Source organism: Gracilinanus agilis, chromosome 5 (genome assembly GCF_016433145.1).
Source record: "Gracilinanus agilis isolate LMUSP501 chromosome 5, AgileGrace, whole genome shotgun sequence".
NCBI classification, from domain to species: Eukaryota; Metazoa; Chordata; class Mammalia; order Didelphimorphia; family Didelphidae; genus Gracilinanus; species Gracilinanus agilis.
The window spans coordinates 211,416,919-211,431,418 of record NC_058134.1 but is presented as its reverse complement, the minus strand read 5'-3'; the positions used below and the strand labels follow the sequence as shown (position 1 = coordinate 211,431,418).

Genomic DNA, 14,500 nt, shown 5'->3' with positions numbered 1-14,500 from the left:
GGAGGGGAGGGGAGGGGAGGGGAGGGGAGGGGAGGAGAGGAGAGGAGAGGAGAGGAGAGGAGAGGAGAGGAGAGGAGAGGAGAGAAAAGAGAAAAGAGAAAAAAGAAAACAGCAAGCATCAGAGGCCTATATAAACAATTGTTTTCCTTTTTGAAAACTGGAATCCTGTAAGCAGTTATATCCTATAAATAATCATGGATCCCAAGTAATAATTTTTACCCATATACTACCAGTTTTGTTCAATTCAATTACTAAATTCTTTGCAATTTTATGATTTTCTTTTGAAAGTCTGAAGTACCCAGATTGTATTAATCAATAAATGTATTCTAGTGTTCTGCAGGTTGAAGGTAGGAAATATTTACTTGTAACATGGACAACACATCAAAGTCTCAATCATGCTGAAAACAGTTCAAAGTCCATGATAAGTCAGGATAAATAACAAAGCAAAAATCATTTGATCTTTCTCTTTCTGAAGAGAGAATCAAGCAGAAAACCTCAGGTCTACGATATGAAAAGAAGCTAAAACATAAGGATAGTTTTGAATATATTCTTGTTTGTGTTAATTTTTGTCTGCCTTTTTAAACAGGGAAACAAACAATTCAAAGCAACAATCTATCCACATAGTATTTCGCATTAACATTGTACTTTTATGATAGGAAAACCTAAGAAAAAACAAGATTTATAGTTTCATTTTCTATATTCATTCTATTTCATTTGGTTACTAATAGTACTATTCTGCTACTTCTACTTTAGCAAAGTTACCTTATCTTTCATTTTAATTATTGCTAAACCCAGAAAGTTGCTCTATTTAATTTATTGTTATGTTCTGTTTTTAATGACTAATTCATGGACTATATTAGGCATTCAGTGTCTTGGTAACTGATTAATACTGGTGATTTCTAGGAATCTTCCCACATTCAGCTCTTCCTATCTGGTCACCAAATTTCAGAGCAAAACAGAGAGTGCCTCACTATGTCCCTTTCTTGTCTGTACAAAGAATTCAATATCTTGACTGAATAAACTGAATATTAACAAGCTTCATTCACCCCCAGACCTTACAAAAGCACCTTCAAATAATAACACCAAAAGTGGACACATACTTCAAACAGTCCTCAAAGTTATTAAAAACTGTAATAGTTCAGTGAATTCAAGAAGATTAAAATGGCCCAAGCTTGCTCAATATGGACAAATGACTTAATTATAAAAATAAGTGGGTTTTGTTTTTTAAGTAACTAGAAATGTGAATGCTATCAACCCAAACAGAAAAAAACCAATGGGCATGACACCAGGAAATATTAGAACATTTTCATATAGAAAAATTGAAGACTGAAAATCCTCGGGCATAAAGCACCCTTCAGGGCTTTGACTAACTTTTATTCAATGTATTAGTTTGTTAACAACTATAAACTAAAAAAACTATATTCTGAAAGGGAAGTAAATTATTCTAGTCCTTATGTATTAGAAAATATTTCTTCAGTTATACTATCATTTCTCCTTCATATAATATACACTCAAATCTTCACATTTCTAGTATATTTTAATATGTAAAAAGGATGGCAAGACTAATAGAAAAACTATGTACTAGATCAAAGAAAAACTTTTTATAATTTCATAGCCCTTTTTCATAACTAACAAAGGTAGGAAGCAACTCTATAGCTTCTATATTGCTATCATGACTCCAACATTACACAGTAACAAAGGATTGGACTGATATATATATCAGTTGAACCCTGGTTCTTAAAATTCTAAAAAAAAGTAGAGGCCAGGCAAAGAAAAGTCCAAAGAGTAAGTTTTTTCCCCAACAGAATATAATAAGTTCCTTAAAAGCAGGGACATTTTCATTTTTGTCTTTGTATCCCTAGCAACCATACACAGTACCTGGTGTATAAGCACTTAATCAAATACTGCTGATTAATGGAATAGTACGACGAGTTGGCTATAATAACCAGGGTTGCTTCTAGGACATATAAAAGGTTATTCCTTTGTAAAATATGAATACTTACACTGTCCAAGCAACTAGGGTTGTTTAAAGGAAACCACGAAATTACATAAAATAATTAATTTCCACTCAATATAAAGGAAAACTTTCTAACAACTGGAGTAGTCCAAAAAATTAAACATGTTATGTGGTATGAGAGTTGGGTTCCTTGTCACTGAGTTTTCAATCAGAGGTAAAAGAATCAATTTTTAATGTTGCAGAACAGATTTTATGCTGGGCATTGCAACTAACATTTATTAAATTACTCATACCTATATGCCAGGCCCTGCACACAAAAAGCATGCAAAGAAAGGCAAAAAAATAGTCCCTGCTCTCAAGGAGCTCATAGTTTAATGGAAGAGAAAACATGAAAACAACTACATGTAAGATAGAGAAAGTTTTCTTGAAGAAAATGGAACTCAACTAAGATTTGAACACAGCCAGGGAAGCCAGGAAGCAAGAATAAAGGAGAGTTCCAGACATGAGAGACAGGAGTGAAAATGTTCAGAGTTTGGAGAAAGATACCTAGACAAATTGGAGATGTGAAACTGAAGGTGAGGAGAGAAGTTAAAAGTCAGGCAAGCAGATATTGGATAGTCATTTCCAACATCAAGGTTAAGCCCAAAAGAACTTATAAGAGCACCAAAGATCTAGTGTACCAGGGTGCAAAGGGAGCACAAAGCAATATGCCAAATCAGGCCTCAGTGGCAAAACAGGCCTTGAGTGCAGCTGAATCAGCAGGAAAGGCTTCTGGAGCTCTTAGCCACAGACAATGAGGCAATCAGACAATTGCTCAGGAGTTTACAGGAGTCTCTTTTCTGGCTCTAGGTGCAAGACTCATACACATTATCCATAAACAGATCCAGGTTACAGTCCTGGGGCACAGTCACAGAATGAGGAAGAACACCAGCACACACCACTGCTTGCAGCCACAGTGCAAGCAGGGACCCTGGTCACAGTTCCAAGGGGGCAAAAAAGTGCTAGTGATTACTCACAGACCAGAACACAGGTGAGGAGATTATTAAACACACCTTTCCTTACATCATACCACTCTCAAAGTGATAAAACCAGATAAATCCCTAGAACTAGCTCTGAAGGAAGCAGCATAAAAAACTTGAAGCCTGTAACAATGCTGCCTTCACCAAGGTTATAGAACCCAACTTTAACACTTTTTTTAATTAAAAGAAGATGACCAGAAAATGAGCAAACAACCAAAAAAGAAACTCATCTTATAAAGTTACACTGGTGACAAGGAAGACCAAAACACAAACTCAAAAGAAGACAACAAAGGCAATACTGCTTCATCCAAAGCCTCCAAGAAAAATATTTATTGCTTTCAAACCCCAAAAGTATTAATGGAATAGCTCAAAAAGGATTTTAAAAACCAAAGAGAGGTATAAGAAAAACAGGGAAAAGAAATGAAAGTGACACAGGAAAATCATGAAAAAAAGAGTCAACAACTTGGTAAAAGAGGCACCAAAAAAAAACCTAAAGAAATTAATACCTTAAAAAAAAGGAATAGAGTAATTGGTAAGGGGGGTGGGGAAGAGGATGGAAAGTAACACACTCTTTCATAATGCCAACTAACAAATGCATTTATCATTATGATTTCACATTGAGTTGTGAGTCAACAAAATCATAACCCAGTAGGAAAACACATTTCATTGTCAAACCCCAGGTAAAGCTTTCAAATTCTAATCTGAGCTGAAATCCAGGAGTAGGGATGGGGGATAGATTCAAAGAAATAAAAAAAGATCAATGCAATATTTTTCAATTAACACAATAAAGCACTGAAGATCATAACAACCAACATTATATAGTATTTGATATATATTATGATGCAAAATCCTGAAGACAAGCAAAAATTCCTTATGACTTTAGAGAACGAGGTAACTGCCAGATACTTACCTGACTTTACCTGCAATAGACTAAAAATTTTAGGCAATGTGTTTAATACTTAAGAATCACACTAACTATAGCCTAAGCTATGTCAATACTTCCTGATGCCATGAATTATCACATTTATGTTACACTAATAAGTTAATAAACTGAGTTAATTTTTTAAAATTTAAATTTTATTTTCTCCCTACTACATAAAAAACAATTTTTAACATTTTTAAAAGAATCTCAAACTACCCCACCCCTACCCTGTGCCCACTGGTAAGCAGACTCATATAGATTTTACAAGTGTAGGCGTGTAAGACATTTTTCCATATTGATCCTTTGGTAGAAGGAAGCTCAAACAAACAAAAAATTAAGAAACTGAAAAGGTGTGCTTTGTTCTGGATTTAGACTCCACTAGTTCCTTCTTTGGAAGCAGATGGAATGAGTCCTTTGGAATTGTTTTCCATCATTGTATTGTTGAGAATAATAAAGTTACTCAGTTTTTCATTGGACTATTGTTGCTATGTATGATGTTGTTCTGATTCTTTCTTATTTCATTGCCTAAATTTGTGTCTTTCCAGTTTTTTCTGAGCTCCCCCTATTCACCACAACACAATAATAGTATTCCACTACAATTATATACTAGAACTTATTCTGGCATTCCCCAATTGATGGGTATTCACCTCCCTTTCCAATTCTTTGCCCTCACAAAAAGAGATGCTTTAAATATTTTTATAGAGGTCCTTTCCCTTTTTGTTTTTTGTTTCTTTGGGATACAGAATGATTGTTTTACTGGGTCAAAGGTTATGTACTGTTTTTATAGTCCTGTGGGCATATATCTAAGCCTCTCTCCAGAATGATTAAATCAGTTCATAAATCCCCCTGCAATGCATTACTGTTTCAGTTATTTCACATCCTCTCCAAGTTTTGTCATTTTTCTTTTCTGTAATAATAGCCAATTTCTTAGATGTGGGGTGGTATCTCATACTGGTTTTCAGTTTTTGCATGACTATAGAGAGCTTTAATTACTTTATTTGAGAACTGCCTGTTCGTATCCTTTGACCATTTATCAACTGGGGAATGGCTTGTATTATTTTACATTCAATTCATTTTTTCTACATATTTGAGAAATTATACCTTTATTAGAGAGCTCTGTAAAAATTTTTGCATCATTATGATTACTATGAACCCATACCCTGGGTTCAGAAAACTTAGAATAATTTTCTTAAAGCTTTTTGTAAGTTGGAATTTAAATGTTCTCTTGTGATTATCACTCCAGATTTAATTTGGTATTAAAACTAAATCATACTGTGGTCTCATTAACAATGAAGTGTGTTTTCCTACTGGATTATAATTTTATTGACTCGGAACTCAATGTGAATAATAATAATGATAAACATATTTGTTAGTTGACACTATTTTAAAAAATACATTGATAAATACATGGCTTCAAAAATCAACCTGACCAGGGGCAGCTGGGTAGCTCAGTGGATTGAGAACCAGGCCTAGAGACAGGAGGTACTAGGTTCAAATTTGACCTCAGACACTTCCCAGCTGTGTGACCTTGGGCAAGTCACTTGACCCCCATTGCCTACCCTTACCACTCTTCTGCCTTGGAGCCAATACACAGTATTGACTCCAAGAGGGAAGGTAAGGGTTTGAAAAAAATCAACCTGACTAATTTTACTAGTCATGAGGCTTCTTGGTCTAATGGGTAAAATCAAAAAAATCATACCTGAAGGGCTTAACTTCCTGTTTGGTATTTGGCATACATTATGTAAATGTTAACTACTATTGTATTTATTATCTATTTAATGGAATGTAATTATATCACATTAGATAACTACACAGGGTTTTAAATGTGAAAAAACAATGCAAAGGGTAAAAAACTGAAGCAATTCTTTTTAAGATAGTTTGGTAATAAATTTTGTTTCATATTTTAAATTCTTAAAATTGTTTATGATATGGTACAATTTGGCAAACTATTGTAATGGTGTACTGGAAAAAAATTATTTTTAATCGGGACTAGGCTAGCACTTCTGGTGTGAGGGCTTGTCATGCCCTTTTCTGGTTTGTTCATTCACCTTTGATGTCCACTTGGCACTCAACTCTCACTTGTGGCTCCAAGAAGCTGTAATAGGTACAATGGCCATACCCCAGTAAACCATCTCAGCAGATGGGTTAAACCAAGTTGAGGATAACTGACCTCAAACTCATTAATGAGTTGGAGGGAAGTGTCCCTAAGGTACATGAAAACTTCTCCCAGCAGAAGGGGTGAATGAAAACAATTTGTTCCAATGGCCATGAAGGCAGGGGAAAAGGGCACTGAGGAACACTTAAAGCTTGGTCAGTCAATGAAGATATTAAGGATGTCCACTGCATCCTGAGCCATCACCAGTCATCTTGACTTGTCCTGACTATAGACTTAATGACTCTGGAAAAGAGAGAGAGGCCAACTACTTTGTGCAACTCTGTTAAATACAATTTATACTTAAGTCAAAAGATATTGCCAGTGATATTATTTTGGTCCTCTTCAAGTATGAAGGACAATAACAACAACTAACCAACCAGTCTATACAACTCATGCTCTCTTCTCTCCTCAAATAATGACAAGACTCTGATACAGTTCCTTGTCACCTTACTCCTGAACTATAACTGTAGCTTACAAGTTGATTGCCCTCCTTCTAGTCTCTCCAAGGAAGTTGTGAAAAAAGATTTCACAGCTATGACTATAAAGAAGCAGTGTTTGAAATGGTATTCCAAAACATAAAAGATCTAGGCTTGTTAGCTTGCAAACATAAATAATTTCACTAGCCAAACTAAGTATAATCCTACTAGAGGAGGAAAAAAAGGAAAAAGGACGTTTAATGAAAATGGAGGTTTCTTAGCATTCCTGTTGAAAAGACCAGAACACAATCAAAACTTTGAAATATTCAAAAGCAAAAAGAAACCTAAAAAGGTAAATACAAGGTAGCAATCTTTTAGAAAAGACTTAAGAATAAAGTGCATTCTAATGAGGAGAGAAGTTCCCCATAGAACATCATGTGAGGAGGGGATCATAGGAGGAGTCTAACAAAATTTTGTTACGTTTGGATGATCTTAAGGAAAGAGAATAGTAGAGATGAAAAGGAGAATAGTTGTAGAGTAACTCATCTCAGATAATCAGAGGTACAAGGACAACTCTATACAAATGAGGATGAGAGGGCTTGAAGTCACTTGAACTTCAATTTCATCTGAATTGGTTAAAGACTAGAGTATTCAAATACATACACAAAAAGCTTGATTAGATATTCAAAATATGGAAAATCTATAGAGAAATTAGGCATAATGAAAACAAACCCTGAATTTAAAGAAGGGATAGGGGAAAGGGGCTCAGAAGAAAGAAAGGATAAAAAACTACAATAAAAATCTGGATATGGGGAAGAGAAGAGACCAAGGAGGGAAAGTTGTTTGCCTCCCTTTTTCTATGTAAAGAGGGTTCCAGAAGGATAGAGAAGAAAAAGTAGAAGAGAACAAAATGAAGGAAAATACATAAAATTCAAACAGTTTTGGGCAAATAAATCCAATGTAACTACCTTTGGAAGAGAAACAATCAACTGGAAAAACCTCTGTTTTTTTAACAAGTTTCTGTTAAAGGTCTCATTTCCAAGAAAGATAAGGAACTCATTTAAATTTCTAAGAATAAGACATTCTTTAATTGATAAAAGGTTAAAATAAATAAACAGAGAGTTCTCAAAGAAAGTAATCCAGGCTATCCACAAAGCCATTAAATCCAAGTTATCTCTAGTGAAGTGAAAAAGATCTCTTCATCACTAACAATTAGAGAAATATAAATTAAAGCCACCCTGAGGTTCCACTTGACACTCATCAAATTGGCAGTCTTTAATAACAAAACAAAACAAAAATAACATTATGCTGAATGAGCAAAAAGAAAAGTCATATTAATATACTATTGGAGGAACTACAAATTGGTACAGCTGTGCTATAAATCAATTTGGAACTCTGCCCAAAAAAGTTACTAACCTGTGCACATAACTTTTGACCCACCAATACTACTATTAGGCCTAGACCACAAGGAAATCAAAGAAAAAAGAAACAGTTCTATTTGTAGAAAAATGTTAATATGAGCAGCATTTTTGTGGCAAAGAGTCAGAAACTAGAAACTGCTAACAACTGGAGTTAACAAATTATGACATATGCAACACTATTATTCTGTAAAAAATGAAGAAAGAAAAGTTTCAGAGAAACTTAAAAACACATATATGAGAAGCAGCTTGGGGGCACAGTGGATAGAGCACCAGGCCTAGAGTCAAAAGGACCTGGGTTCAAATCTGATCTCAGACACTTCCAACCTTTGTGATTCTGGACACTTAACCCCTTTTGCCTAGCCCTTGCTCTTCTGTCTTAAGAGTTGTTACTGGGTCATAAGGTAAGTACTTTAAAAAAAAAAATCATGCATGGAATGAGGCAGAGAGAAATAATCAACACTGTAAAAACAACTATGAAAGACTTTGGACTTCTGACAAACAATTAATGGTTTTGGAGAAAAGATGAGGAAGAATACTTTACCCAACTCCTTAAAAGAGGTGATAAGACTTAAGTAAAATGTAGAGAGCAGTTGCAGTTGTGTGACATGTTTGGAAGCCAGATTGAAAAGTGTTGAAGAATTAAAGAGAATTAAAATACTTAATAGATTAAGTGCTAACATCAACATCTGAAAATATCAGTTAATATGCTCCTCTTTTATTAATATCACACTATTGATAACTACCTCTTGAATTATTAGCCTTCAAGGCAGTTGAACACCCTCCAGCTAACATTTTTCTGTAAACACTGAATAAGAATTTTCCCTAAAATCAAGAAAAATGTGGCCAAGTCAAAAATTTAATAATCTACATGATGTCATTTTATTACTAAGGAAAATTAAATGGGACTGCATGATTTTCTCCTCGCAAAGACACAATGACCATTCTTTAATATTTTATGCTTTAACAAGTGAATTTTAAGTATTTTAATGAATCTTGCCTAGATAAAACCTAGCCGGTCTAATTTCAAGGCTTGTCTTTTCCCCTTAAATTTCATTTACCAGAGGACAGTGAAGTGGATTAAGAGCCAGAGCTAGAGAAGGGAAGTCCTATACTGAAATCTGACCTCCGATATGTTCTAGCTGTGTGACCCTGCACAAGCCACTTAACCCCCATTGCCTAGCACTTATTGTTCTTCTGCCTTATAACCAATACAGTATTGATTCTAAGATGGAAGGTAAGGGTTTAAAAAAAATTCATTAACCAAATAAGTCAGTATAGACCTAACAGCAAAGGAAACATGCATGTAAAAATTCTACAATTTTAATTCTACATTTAATATCCAAGCATTTAGTAAGCATCTTACTATAATCTTATTGCTATTAATACAGAACCATCCAGTCTTAGGTTTGGAAGGAGACTCAAGAGTCCCTTAGTCCAAGCTCTGTGACAGATTAGTTATCCACCTGTTTGCCTAGCAGCTCACTATTTCCATATTTCAATCAAAAGTATACTTCAACTTCCCAGCATTATCTTGGACTCTTCAATCTCCCCCTCTCACCCCACAGGTTCCAAATATTGCTGTTTTGAGTTCCACAATATCTCTTGCTTTTCTTTCCACCAAAGACATAAGCACAACCAAGCCCTCACCACCTGTCACCTAGATTTTTACAACACTCTCCTAAAATGGTCTCTCTACCTCAAGTATCTCACTACTACAATCCATCCTACATGGAACTGCAAAGGCTTAATCTCTAGTATAAAATACAAGCTTTTGTTTTTAACTTTTAAAGTCCTACAAAAATTGGTCCCAACCTCTCTTGTCAAACCCATTGGACATTTGTCCTACTTCCACCCTGAGATCCAGTTAAATTAGCAAGCTTTCTTTCTTTCTTTCTTTTTAAAAACCTTTACTTTCTGTCTTAGAAACAACTCCAAGACAGAAGAGCCAGGGCTAAGCAAAAAAGGCCATGTGACTCACTCAGGGTTACACAACTAGGAAATGAGGCCAGATCTGAACTCAAGTCCTCCCAACTCGAAGTCTGCACCCCATCTGCTATGACACCTAGGCTCCCCCTCAAATTAGTCTTCCACAAATGACATTCCATCAACTGTTTCAAAACCTTGGTACTAAAAGTACCCCTTCCTTACTTTTACCTCAAGACGGCTCAAGCACTTTTCTGCATGAAGTTCTTCCACATCCCCCAAATGCTAGTTGCCATCTTTCCCAAACTACCTTGTTGTTGTTTCAGTCATATCTTAACTCTACACGACCCCACTTGAGGTTTTCTTGGTAAAGATACTGGAATGGTTTGCCATTTCCTTCTCCAGATCATTTTAGTTAAGTGAGGTATCCAGCATTACACAGCTAAGAATCTGAGGCCAGATTTGAATTCAGGAAGACAAGGCTTCCTGATTCCAGGCCCAGTGGTCTACCCATTGCACCCCCTAACTGCTATATTTAGCTACTCTGTATATGTTTTTATTTATTCAACTGTATGCTTACTTTTATTATTTTGTCTACTTGTTTTCCCCAGCACAGAGTAGATATTTAATAAATGCTTTATTGAGATATGTTAACTCATTCCATTGTTGGAGAACTCAAATTGTCAGAAACTAGAAACTAAGCCTAAATCTACCTCCCTCTAACTTTCACTGAACTTCAGGGCTAAAAGGAACCTCAGGGAGCCAACTTAAAGACAAAAAGTATAACCCACAAATCCAAAACATTTATATGTAGTTTTAAACCAAATTTTTACACTTTATATGTGAATATGATCATATCTAATGTTCAGGGAATTTTCACTCATGTTTTAGTAATTCAATTCAACAAACATCTATTAAGTACTATCTGTGAAACAAGGAAAGCACAAAAACAAAAATAAAAATCCCTTCCCTCAAGGAGCTTACATTCTATTGAGGAGATATAATGTTCTTTTTTTTTTTTCCCAGAGTAATCCAAATCCATTATTTCACTCATGTAGGAAACCACCACATTGGAAATTCCTTCTCCCAAAGCAGATCAGTGACTGTAATTTATCAGTTTAGAATTACCATGGGTAACTGAGAGTTTAAGTCACTTGTCCATGGTTATATTGTTGAAGTATATATGTCAAGACTGAAATCCAGCTCTTCCTGACTCCAAAGCTAGCCCTTTATTAGTACCAATAAATACATGGTAATTTCAGATGCAAGATTCTACAAATTTCTCTTTTTAAGATCCAAGCCAAGAAATTAAGTTTTTGTCCATAGGATAAATTATTCTGGATTTCCTCACCTTAAGATTGGGTAGATTAACACATAAGGTAGTCAAGTAACTTAATGCTTCTCTGCTTTAGGGATATAGGATTTCATCAGTGTGGGTACTCGTTCCACAAAGCAGGATTCTGATGATGAAATACCTTAATAAACGTTCAATTACATTAATCAATAATCACTTATAAAATACTTTCTTTGGTAATTTCCTTACCACAAAACTGCAAAATACTTAGTCTTATTTTACATAAGACTAAGTCATGTTCACATAGCTATTAAGAGGGACCATTCAAATTCAGATCTCTTAAGTGTTACTAATGTTTTTCAGAAAATAAAAAGTGAAAACTAGGCTTATGCCTCTTTATGTTAAGTTCATTTAAAAAATTCTGCATGAATATTGGTTATTTATAGGAAATCATGTTTTAAAACAGAATAGAAACTTAAACTAGAAAAGCACAGACACTAAGATTTTAGCATCTTCAGACCCACAATATCCTCAGTCCCTGATTCCTTCTGACTTCATATCTCTCCCCCTCATTACCCTAAGACCCAAAGCATGCAGTCTGATACTGCTGAGAGTAGAACCGAATCTATTTGAGGACATAGATGAAATCTGAAGTTTCCCCACTCAATATTCAAGATTTTATTTCTCCCACTTTACACTTGACTTTCTACTTTCATATTGTTTGTACTGAATCTCTCTAAATTACTGTGAACAAAGTAGAGTTATAGAAATTTGAAGAGATACCACTTAAATAATCCCCTTTTGGACATTAAATAAAGAATGAGAGTTCACATTTATTTTTAGATCTTTTCATGATGTGAATGGAGATGTAAATACTTGGTGGTTACTTTATTTTGGTCACGATCAATTTATTAGCAGATGAAATCAGAGATTATTCAGAACATAGTAACAAGGTAGTATTTTAGGTGAATAAAGAAAAACTTATAGTATACAGTGTAAGATGAAAAGAACATTTAGGAAGTTCACAATAGTTTCTTTGAAGCATTTGAAGAGCTGTCATGTGGAAAAGGGGTCAGATTTTTTTTCTCCTTGGACCCACAGATTAGAATTTGAGAGAAATAAATACAAGTTATAAGAAGTCTAATTTAGGCTTTACTTTAGGAAAAACTTCCTAACAATTAAGAGATGTATAAAACTGAAAGGAGCTACCTGGAAAGGTAGTGGGTTCCCCCCTTATTATATAGCTGCCAGCAGAAAATGGATATCCACTCCTCAGATGTTATAGTGGGAATTCCTTTTAGATGTATGTTAGATAATCACTCAATTCCCTTCCAACTGTCAAATTCCATGATTGAGATGACTTCTATTAATAGCCTAGCAACATAACATTTAAGTTAAAATTTATCTCAGAACAATTTTACATAGTTAAATTCACTTGGGCCATAGCATAAAAAGTTACTCTCTGAAATGAAAGGATTAATACTGTGACAGTCAAGTTGTTTGCAGTGTGTAACTCATCTTCTCTTGATTTCTCTAAATTGCCAATAATAAGAGGTAGCATTAGAAAAAATGCCACAAATAGTATTCAAATCTCATTTCAATCAATGGTTTCACCCACCTTCCCTGCCAATCAAATGAACTTTTTCGGGAAAAGTAAAACTATTTGATAAACTTGAAACATTGCAATGGAATATGCTAACAAATACTGAATGCATCATAGGGAAAATTCAAAGGCAGTGAAGTGACTGCTTTAGAAAATGTTTTAACGAAAATATCAACTACAGAAACCATTAAATTCAAGGCAAAGTTCTTTTGCTTTCAGTATTTAATTAAGATTTGAATTAATATACAATGATATGCATACTACTTTTTTGAAATTAAGAAATTTATTTTTATATCTTCCATAATAATAGTTACAATAGAGTGCTTTAAAATTTGTAAAGGATTTTATTTCATATATTAAAAAATCTTTATTTCCAGACTTGGGATAAGAAACATTCTCACTCATGCAAAAGAAAAATTAAATTACAAGCCTGAAATTGGTTCGAAATTTTCTAGTTTTTTGCATGCAAAAAAACTTATTACTGGAAATTCATAACTGAACCATAAGCTTCCTAGGGTGTCTACAACCTTCAAGAGTGATCAATTTCATTTTGTTCTTAATGGGTTTTTTTTAGTAATGTTCTTGGCGTTCTCTCATCCAAATGAATAACATAAATAATAGCAGCAATGGCTAGGACACCACCTTAAAAAATAATCTATACTGATTTAGATACCAACTGGTGAGCTTCAAAAGACAAAATATTAAATTTTGTAAATATATTCAGCAATTAATCCAGTTCAGAAATTTACATTTAAAAGGTTATTTTAAAGACAACTTAAGATAGTAAAACACAAGAGATGAAAGGAATTCCTTTTTCCTTTCATAAAAAACATAAGGCTTCCATTTATTAGAGAAGGAGTACAAATATACCACTAAGTTTAGCAATCTGGACCTTTTATTATTACAGCAACGAATCAGTTAGGAAGCAAAGCAGTTTAGTGGGGAGAAATTAAAGCTAAGAAGATACGCACTGATGCTCAGAAGTTACTGTTCTAGCCCACATGGAAAGGTCACAGTCTAAAGTTTGGTTTCTCAAGAAAACCGAGAAAACTTAGAGGAACACAATCTTAAAAGACCCGGGGTCAAACAAGCACGGAAATTGGGTCGGCTTCCAAAGTAAGAGAGGAATAAAGGGGTCCAGCTTTGCACCCGCTTCTTCTTCATCCGCCTTCCCCCACCCCATCCTGCTACAAACGCTGCAGGCTGGGGAGGCTGTAGGGGGCGGATAGGCCACAAGGAGGAAATAGAACTGGGGTGCCTGACGAACTCCACGTATCAGCAGGGGGGCTGCAGCCTCCCCAGTGGGGGAGGGGAGGGAATGAGAGATAAAAGCTCCAACTTTTCTCTCCACTCCCAGTGAGGTGTCTAGTAGGCCGTGCGTGGTGCTGAAACTTTGCCCCCGCCCCCAAGCAGCTTTCTAATTCCTCGCTCCCTCCCCTTCGGCCGAGCACCCGCGGATCCGAAGGCCATCCGAGCCACAGAGACTCTTTTCCTCCCTCTCCCCCCCCCCGCCCCTCCCGCGCCGCCCCACCAGCCCGATGTTTACCTTTGGCTGCAAATGAGGCTCCCGCTTACGGCGGGGTGGCTGCGATGTTTCCTCCACACAAGTCTCCGGGTCACCGTCACTCGGTTTCCAAGTTCCCCAACATGGACTCCTCCACTTCGCTGCCGGAGGTTATTTCGGGGAGCGCCGTGTCTCCGGTACTAGGGAGGGCTGCAAGAGCTGGGCCGCGCCGGAAGGAGGTGGCGACGGGGTTAACCGAGACCGGAGCAGGGCTAAGCCTCTCTGT

At 35.7% G+C, this 14,500-nt stretch overlaps 1 protein-coding gene across 1 annotated transcript in view; it reads right to left on the bottom strand.

Moving 5' to 3' along the window:
* SCAF11 (SR-related CTD associated factor 11) overlaps positions 1-14,180 on the bottom strand; it is a 107,715-nt gene extending 93,535 nt beyond the window's left edge. The window contains exons 1-2 of the mRNA XM_044679103.1: positions 14,085-14,180; positions 13,860-14,004 (exon numbers count right to left, since the gene is read on the bottom strand). Of these exons, the coding sequence (XP_044535038.1) occupies positions 13,860-14,004; positions 14,085-14,180 (241 nt within the window). The remainder of the gene's footprint in view (positions 1-13,859; positions 14,005-14,084) is intronic.
* Between the last annotated feature and the right edge of the window lie 320 nt (positions 14,181-14,500).